Source organism: Metarhizium brunneum, chromosome 1 (genome assembly GCF_013426205.1).
Source record: "Metarhizium brunneum chromosome 1, complete sequence".
Taxonomy (NCBI): Eukaryota; Fungi; Ascomycota; class Sordariomycetes; order Hypocreales; family Clavicipitaceae; genus Metarhizium; species Metarhizium brunneum.
Window position 1 is genome coordinate 7981180 of NC_089422.1, and position 13993 is coordinate 7995172.

At 52.0% G+C, this 13993-nt stretch overlaps 4 protein-coding genes across 4 annotated transcripts; 1 reads left to right on the top strand and 3 right to left on the bottom strand.

The window, feature by feature from the left end:
• Positions 1-861: 861 nt before the first annotated feature.
• Positions 862-2605, bottom strand: mfsB_2 (Major facilitator superfamily multidrug transporter mfsB; the record flags this gene model as incomplete). Its single annotated transcript, XM_014692670.1, has 3 exons — positions 862-2024; positions 2096-2461; positions 2536-2605. The coding sequence occupies 3 exons, from the start codon at positions 2603-2605 to the stop codon at positions 862-864; spliced, it is 1599 nt and encodes a 532-aa protein (XP_014548156.1).
• A 3523-nt stretch (positions 2606-6128) lies between these two features.
• Positions 6129-6780, bottom strand: aph1 (Bis(5'-nucleosyl)-tetraphosphatase; the record flags this gene model as incomplete). The annotated part of the gene is made up of 2 exons (XM_014692669.1): positions 6129-6635; positions 6718-6780. 2 exons carry the CDS (start codon positions 6778-6780, stop codon positions 6129-6131), a joined length of 570 nt encoding a protein of 189 aa, XP_014548155.1.
• A 1021-nt stretch (positions 6781-7801) lies between these two features.
• G6M90_00g024270 (uncharacterized protein) lies at positions 7802-9794 on the bottom strand (the record flags this gene model as incomplete). The annotated part of the gene is made up of 4 exons (XM_014692668.1): positions 7802-7923; positions 7980-9358; positions 9450-9523; positions 9582-9794. 4 exons carry the CDS (start codon positions 9792-9794, stop codon positions 7802-7804), a joined length of 1788 nt encoding a protein of 595 aa, XP_014548154.1.
• Positions 9795-11525: 1731 nt separating this feature from the next.
• On the top strand, positions 11526-13951 carry cef-1 (Pre-mRNA-splicing factor cef-1; the record flags this gene model as incomplete). The annotated part of the gene is made up of 2 exons (XM_014692667.1): positions 11526-13538; positions 13619-13951. The coding sequence occupies 2 exons, from the start codon at positions 11526-11528 to the stop codon at positions 13949-13951; spliced, it is 2346 nt and encodes a 781-aa protein (XP_014548153.1).
• Positions 13952-13993: the final 42 nt, after the last annotated feature.

The following is a 13993-nucleotide window of genomic DNA, read 5'->3' on the forward strand; positions in this document are numbered from 1 at the left end:
CACCACTCTCCTCGTCGCAGAGAAAGCGTGATGTTACCAATGTGTGGGAGAGTGTTGAAATGAGACGACGTCTCACTTGATGGATTTCGTGCTCCAGTTGCGGTTGTGGCGAAAATTTCTCCAAGTGGTCGAGCTTATTATTTCACGCAGCCTCACTGATGTGATGCTACACATGACAATAGTCCAAATAGTTACAGATAAAAACTGGTCTAAGAAGCTCTTTATTATGTAAATACAGTCACCAAACTCTTCTGTGCAGCAACACCCAATGCGGCTCCGCATCCTTTGGTTTCCTTGAGGCTTCCAGCGCGAACACCATCCCCCTGCGCCAGAGCCCCACATTTATATGTATCGACTTGAGTACATCGGTTCAATTCCTGCGTATATCCCTGTGAATACACCAGAGTGAACGGATTTCTGCTTTTTTTAGTCATGTTTATTTTCAACTACCCCATGTCTTCTATATACCTATCTCCCTCCATATATTATGAGGAGAAAAAGTCCGAACGACCAAAAAAATTAAATACATTTCTCATAAACCACGCTCCAAACGCCCAACGTACATATGCATCATGCCCAAACTATCTACCATGGGGTATTCTCCAACACCTCTAACACCGTTTCTTTGCCCACTTGTGCTTTCTAACATATTCCCGACTGGCCGCTATCATCGAACAACTTTCAGAAGTGCGCGCGTCGTGGAACTGTGACATGATGGTCACTCTTTGAACAGAATGCCAAATTAGTAATAAGCAAATAGTTCAGAACAGTGTCTTTTCAAAGACAGCGTGTTCATCCCATATTAGCGTAAAATTAGGGAATAAAAAATAACGAATAATTTCAGTTCATGATAAGAGGCTGTCATTCTCGTTCTTGCTCTTCGTCCGAGACTTCGGCTGTTAGAGCATTGTATTCATTGCAAGGTGGTCGCGAAGCACACTCTTCAGATATTTCGAGGTTCCGCTCCCGAGGGACCAGGAAGCACTGCACAGAGCCAACAATAGCAACAACGACACTTCCATACCAAGCCAGAGCCGTGCAGTTTATTTTGCTGCCATAAGTGTACAGGAATCCTGCAACGGGAGGCGCAATCATTCGGCAAGCAGCGCCAGCACTAGCTGCCAAACCATTGACCTTGCCCAGAGCACTGGATGTAGGTGTAGCTTCTTTGATGAGGATGAGGAGGAGAGGGTATAGTGTGATGGAGAAGATATTGCGAATTGCAAGGCAGATGTAGATGGAGGGGAAGGTGAGAGACTCGGGGACAAGGAGCAGAAAGGGGACAACGGCGTACACGACGGGATGTAAGACAGTAACAAGGAGGAAAAGCTTGTACACACCGACTCTCTCTGCCGCGATGGGGAAAATGACAGCCTGAACAAACAGTGCAATGCACCCGTTAACAGCCATGATCATTCCCACATCTCGGAGGGAGAGCCCCAAGCCACCGGAGGAACTGAAAATCGCCCAGAGGGTGGAGGTGTTCTTGTTGACGATACGATCGTCTTCGAAGAAAATTGGCATAAGGTGATCGTATGTCATGGAATGGTATGTAAAGATGGATAAGGCAATGATGAACCCAACAACACGCTTATTCCAAACCTTGGTCAAACCAGACTTTTCTTGTGTATACACTTCTCGCCCCCTGTCATACTCGTCATCCTCGTTGACAGTTCGGAGAGTTCCGTACGTTTCGGCTCGAAGGTCTACCGCTGGGCGTTTCATGGCGTCCGAAGTTTCAATCAGCGGAGTCTCTTCTGAGACGTAGGTATCCGCGGGTAACAGCACGCGGGGTTGCATGTCCGGGTGTGTCTCCTCGAGGAGCACGAATCCCAAAGCAATGCTGACGAGCAATAGAGCTGCACAAAGGAGGTTGGGGAGAAGATACGGGTAACGTTCAAACATGCTGCCTCTGGGGAACGCATTGGGCCAGGACTCGTGAGGATCGGCAAATGTGCCGCCGATACAAGGTCCAATGATGGTTCCGATGCTCCAGACAAAGGGCATAACGGCGAAAGCGCGAGCTGTGGCCTGTCAGTACGTGTTTGAAGGGGCAACAAACACTGCCAAGGGAAGAAAGAGAGAATCAACTTACGTTCGTGCTCGGGCTTGGTAACGAGTTCACCAACCATTGTTTGAATGACACCGATATTGCCGTTGAGAAGGCCGCCTATGCCCCTACCGAGTAAAGCAATCCAAATGTTGGAGGCGAACCCTACCATGACCATGCTGAACATGGTCCCCAAGCAACCGATCATCAGTACGGGTTTGCGACCAATGCGATCGGATAAGCCGCCCCAGTACATGCCCATCAGGGCCTCGGCAAAAGAGAAGGAGGAGATGAGGAGTCCAGAATAGAAGGATGCATCTTGTTCGTTTCCAATCTGGAACTTCTTCACGAGAGCCCACGCGTAAGGAAATATGGATGTAAGTGCAATGGGTTCAGCGAGACGAACAACAGCTGCTAGTTGTCAGCAGTTACTCGCAAGATTTGAATTTCGTACCCGATGGGAGGCGGAGATTCGGCATACATACCTAGGAGAAAGAGCTGCAGAGTCGGGAAATCATTTGGATTGCGGGGGCTGACCTGCTTTGTTAGGGCCATGATTTTGTTGCGCAGTGAGAGCTTACAACAAGACACAGGCACGTCGTCGGAAGAGGCCAGTGTTTTGATGCTTGTTCAGATCGAGATGAGGTGGCGTGTGCGAGGCGAGGTTTGTTCAAAAGTTGTCAACCGGTGCGAATACTCTACCGTCCTAGAACACGCAAGAGAAGAGCTTGGGCGTTGAAAGACGGGCTTTGCAATTTAGCGCTCTGCACACTCGAATGGCAGAACGCAAAGTGGCAAAAGCAACAGAGATTGCGATGGCTGAGGAGGAAAAGATGAGGCATGGAGGGGGAGGGAGAAAGTCCTGGGGATGGCGGTGGGCATGTCAGTATTTCAAGGCGGGCTGTCGGCGAGGAACCGGCGTTCAAGGTGGAGCCCCTTGAAGGACCGAGTAGAACTAAGGAGGGGAGGGGTGGACAAAAACCAACCAGTTCATGCATGTAAACAGAAACATGCCATGCAAAAATTCTAGCGCATGTGGCATGTGGGGCCGGACAGTGCCATAAGTGCGAACTGATGCAGACTGGAAGGAGTAAAAGGCGAAACATGTCTTGCTTGCCGGTTTCGCCTCTTTACCTTGTCCCCAATGTCTCAGTCGTGCAACACAAGAGTCCAGATATCCGGTTTCGTCTTGCGAGTTGGCATGCCAAGTGCCGAGTTCAGCGGGCGCATCGCGAGTTGCCGCATTTGAATACCATTGTTCAACACGTTTCCGTCCTTTGTCTAGCGGCCCGCCGTAGCCCTTGTTGTCGATGCATGTCCCCATTCTCTCCATCGACGGAGACCGAAGACTAACCAGTGACTGTGTCCACGCTTGATTGTTGGCGGCGGAGGTCAGCTCCACCTTGTTGCACCAGACAGGTGGCGCGCGCAGCCAGTCATCCCTGGTTTTTTTTTTTTTTCGTCTTTTTTTGTCCCCCGGCTAGTCTTTCGTGTTATTGTCCGAGTTCATCAGCCGAGGGTTGGTATCCCAGTTAAGGGCGGGACTGCGCCACACAGACATCGAGGTTACAGCCCGCGTATAAGAATATTGATATCTAGAGATTTCCACGCCTCGACAAGGAGCTTTTATTTCCCATTTCGCCCACCGCCTTTGTCGATAGACTGGATGGTCCAATATTGGCTTGCATGATCTGCATTGCATGAAACATTAAGCCGAGTCTTGATGACCTTGTTGAACACGAAAAGTCTCGAACCCCAAGCTTGCATCGCTTCCAAGCTCGCCACGCCCCCCTCAAGCCAACGACTGGTGTCGAGTGATGATTGAGATCAGCACGGAGTCGTATGATGCGTATGATGCGCGAGGCCAGACCGCAACTCTTATCGGGAGGGGCATTGATCTGCTCCTACTGACCGTTTTCTGGCCACCATCGCTGCTCGTGATAGCGGCTTAGATCACGTGGAAGCATTGTTTCGCGTTTGTCAATTCCGCTGCCCATCACCTGCATTCTGCAACGCACGTCCCGGCGGTGGGGTTGAGCGCTTCAACAAGATTGAATTGAATGCTTGTTCCGGCTGTCTGCACGCTACCAAAACCTGTCGATACGGGCTCAACCGTCGCCAGGGCTGGGACTGGCCGAGGCCCCAGGTGCCGCTACTTTTCATCATGCACGCGCTCGTCCGTCCATCCAATAGTTACCACTGTCCTGGCGCCGGCTTTCCAGCCAGCCGCTGCTTATCAGGAACCCAGGCCAAGCAGTAAAGACAATTTGGTGGGGCCAGCCTCAATGATTTGCCCCTCCTCCGTCATCGCAAGTCTACCCTGGTCTGCTGTGGCTTCTTCAGCCCCGGTTTTCGCAATGCGACCTCTATGCTTGATGCACTTAACAGCATATACTGGCTGGGGCTGCACTAGCTCCCGTTCTGGATATTTTCATAAAGCGCACTGGGTGGGCCCCGAGTAGCCTCCGTCCAACGTCACACGGCTCTCCGTTAGTCGATGTCAGTCATCACAAATGTGTGACATCCTGCAATCTGCAATGTTCCAACCCGGCATTGGGTATATGCACCAATGTGATTCGGAAGACGCGGCACATTATAGCATTTTTTTTCAACTCTAATTGGAGAGACAACGGAAAGAGAGATATGACACGAGTAGGGGGACGCCTTTGCTAGATGACGCAGAGTGCCCTGTATGATATAAGTCCCATGATCTCTTGAGCTGCCCAATGGCTCGCGGGGACTCGCTTACCTACTTACTTAAGTAAGTAGTAAGTAAGAAAATTGTATGGCAGAAGAGGTCCCGCGAGCCATTAGGCAGCTAAAGAGATAGCTACAAAAAAGGTATTACGACTGCATTGTCTAATTTCAGCGTGGTTTGCAGCCTCATATGGATGCCAACTTGTATCCTGCTGGTGCTTTCCAGGAGCGCAGATCTCGACTACAATCCACACCCGTGAGTTCCATTCATCTCGCTCATGATGATGGGTTTATTCCATTAGACGAAAGTAGGGAATGCCCCGAATCGATTGCATTTGATCGCCTCGCGATCCTCGGCCAATTGTGACCTAAATATTGTCCGGCATCCCCTGGTGACACGTAAACGCAGATTGGAATCCTGTCACATCACATCTACCGACCGACCGACCGACCGACCGACAATAGTGTAACACCGTTTACCCCGATGGCGAGGTTGAAAATTTCCAGAGAAATGAATATTGTTTCAAAACTGAAAGGAAGAACTCAATGCGACCTTGGGGCTGCTGGTGCATAGCGACGCAGCACTTTCTATTTGTCCGGATACCGGTGGTTTGTTCGCCAAGCATCTACGAGCATCCTGCATTCAAAAATAGACGCAGTCAGCCCATGCAGCAAATGTACTCTGGTTCGGGTCGAGGCTCTTCAAACTACGCACCGAAACACCAGCATGTCACCAGCAAGCACCTCTCGCTAGGGTGGCGGCTCCCTCTACCCTTGCCGAACCTATTGTAGATGAGTGTACTGGCGTTGTCTCTTGTTGTACAGCAGCTTCGATGTTGAATGCGCTGGGCTTGCGCCGCAACTTCATCCAGCCTTCTTTGGCGACGCTGACGGAATTTCGTTATTGGTCATTCCCAATTTTGCCTCGCCATAATCCTGTTTTCAGGTTCAGGGAGAATGCAAACGCCCACCCACATGATGCCCGGTAGCTAGTATCCGGGCACTCTCTTGGACGTTGCATGGACTTGACGTGTCGCCACCGTCTTTCCCCCCTAAACTATTCGTATTCGTAGAAGAGACTTGGGACACGGCATGGAAGGGTCCCCCAGCAAAGGTGGTCAAAGGTGGTTGAACGCCTATATCGAGCTCCGTAAAGCCGTGGCAAATGCTGATGTTCACCCGCATGCTTAGACTCGGCGTTCACGCTTCTCCTCTAGCCTCGTACTCCGTACTAGATGAAGAATTGTCCATGCCCATGACCAGAAAAGGAAAAAAAAGACAGATAGCAGAGAAGCAACCACACCTTCGAATAGATCCACAATATTACTAGGCAAACTAGCACACCGAATGCGCCTCGCTACTGTTCCGCAGCCTCTCAATGTCACGCTATTCCCAGATTTCTCAAAATTGTCTTATACTCGTCCGCCTCGGCTTCCATCTGCTCCTGGGTCCTGGGGCTACGATCCGCGTCCTCGATTCTCGGCATTCGGCCCGCGGGCGCGGGGCGACGCTCTCGATCCCACATGGCACCACCGATATTCCCATCCTCAGTAGACATCTTGACGTAAATGGCATCCGGGCTGTCGCCCACGTCCCCCTTCCTACGGGGAATCACGTGGACGTGTAAATGGGGGACAGTCTGGCCGGAGTCGGGCCCATCCTGCACAGCGACGGTGAAACTCCCCGAGAGCAGGTTTCCAGGTTCGGGAAGATATTTCTGCGCCAGCATTCGCTGCGTGAGCTGGACGGTGCCGAAGAGATCTGCCGTTTCGGTTGGAGACAGGTCTGTAAGGCGTAGGTGGGATTTTAGGGGACACACGAGGATGTGGCCTGGGATGAGGGGCTTGAGATTGACGAGGGCATACGAATGGGGTGTTGTGAGGAACACCTTGTCATCGGACGGTCAGGGATCCCTTTGTACTGTAGGAGTATAGTTCTGGGGTTTTCACGGCGAGTGATGTGGTGCGCACCTGTTTTGTGACCTCGAAAGGCCCGAAGTGTATTGACATGCCTTCTGTCTTTGTCGATGTCATGATGGGTCTGTGGAGAGACCGCGATGGGAAATATCTGCCGAGGCCGAACGCAGACCGAAGCATTCTATGGCAGGAGTTAAAGAATGCTTAGGCTGATCTGGATCCAGACGGGAAACACCAGACGGTATAGACAAAAAAGAGGCGTTTGAGAGGCGCCGGGGGGGCACGCTGTGATAGGAGCAGTCTGGTGTCTGGTGTAATGGTGACGTTGAGCCCCATTCGCCAGTCTGAGGCTGCATACTTTATGCGCCAGCTGGTAACCGTCAACCACCAGACTATGGAGTACTCCATTATTGCAGAGATGCCCCACTTGCCATTCACCATTGAACATTGACCGGAGCACTCCGTCCATCCAGATGTCTTTCAATGTTGTCGATCATTCCCCTGGCCCTGACCCAGATCCTACTCGGTAGGTACATCTGTAGTTATCTCCAGATTGTTTTTGGTCTTTACTTACAGCCAACCAACAAAGCATTACAAAGCCAACGGCCAAAGAGTCTAGTTCTCACCGTCATCGTTGGAACATCTCCAGTTACCCGTCAGCGACTCAGTGGGCAAGCCGCTTAAATGTCTGTACTCCAGTGCCCCGAGATGGTCGCCGCGCGTCAAGTTGTTTGCCGACCTAGTCTTGAGCAGCCCAATAACGATAGAGCGAATTGTTCGAGGGCCGGGAGGCAAAAGAGGTGAGTTTAAGCGTGTATTGGTGTATCAGGTATATACATCATGTGCACAGTGAGGTGCAACCGAATGGGCCAATGCTCGCCCTGTAATGCATCTCCGCAGGAATTCGTGACCGATACCTAGACTGTAACTCTCCATGTTATCGTCATGTGTCATTTTGAGGCTTCCGAGGCCAAGGCTCGTATTATTGGCTAATATTGAGAGTTTAGTGTGTGCCCTCTGGCGGATTATGTACAATCTACATTCAAGCTCCAAAACTGGAGCGACATATATATGAAGATCTATGAGTTGGTAGAAGCACGAGTAGTAAAAGGTATAAGGTATGCCGCATCTTGAAACATCAGTACCGAATTTCATCCTCATCGCAAGGAAAACCAGTACCAGCAGGGCCAACTGCTTGTGATGCAGTTCCATTGAGCGGCTCACGCTCCTCCTCTTCTTCATGGTCCTCGTGCCAATGAACTATGGTTCAAAGTTAGTGTCGGAAGGTCTTGCATCTCGTCATCAACCCAACTTACCAAACGGCGTGATTATAAAGCTGCAGAGCAAAGCAAACGAGAATAGACCAGCAAGAGCGACGAAAATAGCCTGTGGATAGCTACCGACCGTCGCAGCGTATAGACCGTTGAATGTCACAGGCCCAACGACTCTGACCAGAGCTTGGAGCATGCCAATTGCACCAAGAACTCTGCCAACCTTGTCATGAGGAATGTGCTTCGTAACAACAGATTGACTAGTTGCACTTCCAAGCCCGCCGAACGCAGTCACAAGGGCAGAGGCGACAAAAGGCAGGGGGGCCCTGGCAAAGGTGTACCCGATATACCCCAAAATGTCCGAAAGTAAGGCAATACGGAGAATCCATATGTCCAAATGGTCGGCCCCGCTGTTCTTATCCACAGGAGTGATGCCAGATTCCCGTCTTCTCTTGGCAGCAGGGCGGATTCGAAAGAAGTAGTTGATGAGCGGGAAGATGCCCATCAGAACAATAACCCGGAAGAAGGAAGCGGCGGCGACGAAGCGCGAGGTTTCGGGAGTCTGCCAGCCAAACACATACTCAGCATAAAGTATGATCACCTGACCGGCGGCCATGGCGGTTCCCATAATGATCATATCGCAAGTGGCCAAGGCTACGAGGTTGAGGCGAAGTCTTGTCGAGGTTCCTCGACCCCGGGGCCACAGAACAGAGAGAGACGAGAATGGGTTTCTCTCCTGTACCGACGAAAACCAAGATGTCCGTCGTGCTCTGCGCTCCCCCTCTTCCTTGCGATGCTTCTCGCGAGCGGCCAGCTGCTTCTTCTTAGACAATGAGTCAGGGATAACAAATGCGACAAACACGATGAAAAAGGAGTGAGCCGCGAGGCAGACGTAGAATATTGAGACCAAGCTTCCTGTCAACCTGACGATTTCTCCGCCCAAGAGCTGGCCCACGGCCAAGCCTGTGAAGAGACAGGCATGAATATAGCCAATGGCCACAGCACGTCTGGATGGCGGTGTGCAGTCGCTAGCATATGATTGAGTCAGAATGTTTCCAGCCGTGAAGGAACCGGTCATCCCATCGAAGACGGATCCAAGGATCAACCAACGATAATCAACAGTCTCGGGAAATTTGGCGGCGAGAATGGTTATGATTTCGCCTAGCAATCCACCACAGGATGCCAGAGCAAGTAATCGCCGACGACCATATCTATCGGATAAGTGTCCAAGCCGAGGGGCAGCGTAGGCGCTGAGCAAACCAGTGCAAAAGTTCATGACCAGCATGAAGGTCGCGACGCGTTTCTGAACCTCTGGATTTCTGCATTGAGGGTTGTCGGCACCGATGGTGATGGGGTTGACTCGTAGATCCGGATGCAGATGGCTTTGGCTTGCAAAATAATGCTGACATACCAGGCCGAGAATCCTGTACGGATTCGGAGAATCATGTTAACCAACATCACGACGCGCAAGACGGGCGCTTGCGCAAACATGTGCGGATTGAAGAGGTGCCTTACAAATTCAACTTTGGTACAATGACACTTCCAAAAGCAAGAGTAAAGACTGAATACGGCGCCAGCAACCAAAATACCTAGACCCGTCTGGTTAACGAGAGATCAGTTGCCTGAGTTTGTAGCTGGAGCACTCACCGATGGCCGTCGCCACCAGGGCAATCCTTCAAAGTCAGCCAGACCATCCCAGCCCCCATTGGTACCTTTGACACCGCCTGCAGTGACAATATTGTCGTTCCCTTCGACGCCCGTAGCCAGAAGATGGGTTGTTTCCGTGGGGTCTGGCGTGATCAAATCCGAATCATCTCCAAGTTCACCCTGCGCCTTTGAGCCGTCGCGAAGTGCCACCATGTTGGAAATGTAAAGTCGAGAGACGCACCAAGCACACCAAATACCCGTGAAAGCTAGTCGATTATGGATATTTGTAGGCCAAGGATGCAGTCGAAATTCAGCTACGGACAACCACCAGACTAATCAGCCAGGTTTGTGTCTCGGCAGCGTGGAGTGGTAATAGATGGATTTGTGTCCGCAAGCCCATGTCGCAGGACCGCTGGCGATGAGTTTTGTGAAAAGCAAGAGGTTGAGGGCACATGGATTGTTAATAACCAGGAAAGATGAGAAGAAACAACCGGGGGTTGGGATGTCTGAGCTTGATATGCAGTGGGCGGTGTTACGGAGCTACTGAACTGACTGGAGACGGACGGGAGGGACCACATGCAGACATTCGATGGCACTGGGACCTGGAATGAATGAAACCAGGCGGGACAGTGACCACCGGTTAGTGGGGAGTCGGCGGGCAGTTACGCGTCAACAGTCCCAGTGCCGGTATCTTCTTGGCCTGGATAATGTCTGGGGTATTTGTTCTATGCATTGATTGTGCCCAGTGCTCCCGTCGGCACGGGAGGCGGACTAAAACGTCCAAGCACGGTCCAGGGGCCCACGCGACACCATTGATTACGGATCAATTGATACTAATTGATGAAAGCAAGCAGGAGTCGGCATTCGTTACTCCGTGGGCAGTTTCAGGGCCCCGTTGCGCGAAGCACTAGCGCAATGCTCTGCTTGCCCTTGCTGGGAATGATGATAGACCAGGGCATTGGATATTCCAAGTGTGCCTGACGTATGCAATCCGGATGGGAGCGCGACACCCAACCAACGTCAAGCACACATGATGGTTTCATGCAAGGTTTGAGCCAGATGGCTGCCCACCAAGACACAACTGTCTATCGCACCACCGCAAGTGTTAACGGTCCATGCCTGGTGCTGGCGGAGCCGGGATTGGGTATGCTGGGCCGACGAGGCGTTCCGAGGCGTTTTTAGGATGGGGCCAAACTCCGCGCTTGCAGAGCCTGGGAACCGCTAATAATCAACGTTTTGATAGTTGGGACGCACGCACGATAACAATGAATGGGCTCGACAAAGTCCGCAGGGCTTCAGTAGTGTTGGGGCGGCGGGTACCCTACCCCAGCTGCCCAGATCGAGGGTTGCATGGATTGCGGGAGGCTCGATGGAAGTGAGCTGGCGCAAATGCAGATGACGTGGGCATGACTGAACAATGCATTAATGCGTTGTGGCGGTTGACGGGGTCCAAGTAGCTGTAGAATTCATGCAACAAGCTTGTGGTGTCGTGCTGTCGTGATCAATGATGCACGGCATCATCGGCATTGAATGCTGGTGCAAGACCGCTCATGTTCCACGTTGCGCGCGGTTTACTGGAGCCTCGGGGAACTGGGCTGGACCAGACTGGAGGGTTTGCCACTATTGGCGTTCAAAGGTCAAATGGCTGGCATTAACAGTCAAATCAATTCATGTCAACTGGTGTGATAGCTTGGTGACCAAAGAAGGATAATATTGAAAGGTACTTAAGTACGGAGTAACGACCTAGGCACTTACGTCCCTCTGTGAGCCGGGGCCCGCCAACCAATCAGCGCCTGGTCATGCATGACTCAGCAACTCAGAACGACTAGTATCGGCCTCCAACATTTTCCAAAGCTCAGATCGCATGGCAAGGCCAGGTCTGCAGGAGCGCAGTGCATTCGTCGTCACCCATCGCCGCCGCACCGCATCCCGCACTTGTTCATCATGCCGGTCGTCAAGGGAGGTGTTTGGACCAATATTGAGGATGAGATTCTCAAGGCCTCCGTCTCCAAGTATGGCCTGAACCAATGGGCACGCGTGTCGTCTCTGTTGGCGCGCAAGACGCCCAAGCAGTGCAAGGCACGATGGAACGAATGGCTGGACCCCAGCATCAAGAAGATAGAATGGAGCAAGGACGAGGACGAAAAGCTGTTGCACCTCGCCAAGATCATGCCCACGCAATGGCGGACGATAGCTCCCATTGTCGGCCGCACAGCTAACCAGTGTCTCGAACGATACCAAAAGCTGCTCGATGAGGCCGAAGCGCGCGAGTCGTCCAGCCTGGGACTGATGGGTCCTGATGGCGGCGAGACGCAAGCACCCAGCGCGGACGATGTCAGAAGATTGCGCCCTGGCGAACTCGATCCCGATCCCGAATCCAAGCCTGCTCGACCTGATACCATCGACCTCGACGAAGATGAGAAGGAAATGCTGAGCGAGGCTCGAGCTCGTTTGGCCAACACGCAGGGAAAAAAGGCGAAAAGAAAGGCCAGAGAGCGCCAGCAAGAGGAGTCCCGTCGTTTAGCGACCTTGCAAAAACGCCGAGAGCTCAAGACAGCTGGTATCAACATCAAGGTCATCACTCGGAAAAAGGGTGAGATGGACTACAATGCCGACATTCCATTTGAGAAGAAGGAAGCACCTGGGTTTTACAATACGTCTGAGGAGAAAACACAAAACGAAGCACAGCTCAGAGGGTTTGATCCCCAGAAGCTGAATCTGGCTACGAAACGAAAGGGCGATGATGATGATGACGATGATGGCGACCGTAAAAGGAGGAAAAATGAAAAGGAGGGACTGTCTGAATCACAAAAAGCAGCCATAAAGGCTGGCCGAATGCAGAAGATTCGAGAGGCCGAGCAAAGCAGCAAGCGCCGACCTCTAAACCTACCTGCACCACAAGTTAGCGAGGGCGAACTGGAAGACATTATCAAGATGGGTAAGATGGGTGAAGCTGCGAATGCGGTGGCTAGAGAAAGCGATAATGATGCCACGAGAGGTTTTGTTAGTTCATATTCTACGCTTAACACCGGCGCGCCGATACGAACGCCCAAGGCTCCGGAACAAGAGGACCATATTGCGAATGAGATTCGAAATATCCGTGCCTTAAACGACACAAAGTCGGCCTTATTGGGGGGTGAGAATACTCCTTTATATGAGGGAGCAGGTTCCACTGGCTTCGAGGGTATTGCCCCCAGGAAACAAGCCATGGCGACGCCGAATCCTCTTGCAACTCCCTTACGATCCGGGGCTGGCGTCGGAGCAACGCCCGGCCGCCCTGGACAAACGCCGATGCGTACACCGCGGGATACCTTTTCACTGAACCAAGAAGATGGCATGCCTATCCCTTCAGCCACACCTCGTGATATCAAGATGCACGACCTCGCCATGCGAAATCAACTACGATCGGGCCTTGCATCGCTCCCCAAGCCCAAGGATACCGAATGGGAGTTTGAGATTCCTGATGAGGAACAGGAGACGGCGCGAGCAGACGACACAGCGGAAGAAGATGCTGCAGAACGGGACCGTAGGGAGCAGGCAATACGTGCCGCAGAGGAGGAACTGGAGCGGAGGCGAAGGACACAAGTCATGCAGAAAGACTTGCCACGGCCATCGATTGTCGACCTAACCATGTTGCTCAAGAAAGCCGACAGCATCCAAAATGCTGCAGAAGCAATGATTGCCAGGGAGACCGCACTGCTCATGGCCAATGACGCAGCTCAATATCCAGTGACGGATTCGCAAGTCAAAGGCATCTACAAGCCCATTGAGCGTTTTGATGATGACGCACTTGCAGACGCCCGCCTCCTGATTCTGTCTGAGACAAAGCCCCGTCCCAACTTAGAGCAGATCCAAGACTTCTTCGAGAGCCGAGCAAAGAACTCGATGCTGCTAGGATTAGGGTGCTATAACGATGACGAGGAGGAGCAGGAGGCCGCTATGCGAGCTGCATTTGACGTAAGTTGCACCACCCCCTTTTATGGTGACAATGATGGGCTTCTTGAGGATACTAACTTTTTTTTCCCTCTTTTTCGTAGGCCGTTCAAGATTCGATCATGGCTTCAGCAGAGCAAGGAGCCAAGCTGGAGAAGAAGTTGGCTCTTCATCTCGGCGGATACCAAAAGCGACAAAAGATGCTCAAGGACAAAATCAGCGATGCCACGGACGCCTTGGAAAAGGCGAGGAACGCTCTTAGCGGGTTCAAAACATTAGCCATATCCGAGGACGTGGCCATCGACAGGCGATTGGAGGCACTGAGAGAAGAAGTCATGTATGTTACTAAGCGGGAGAGGGAGGCCCAGGAGGAGTATAGGAAGGCGAGAGATGAACTCTCCGCCTTGAGGGAAGATGGGAGAAATGGATACCATTGAAGAGGGGTATACCAACGGGGAGGGAACTTGATTGGTATCGGG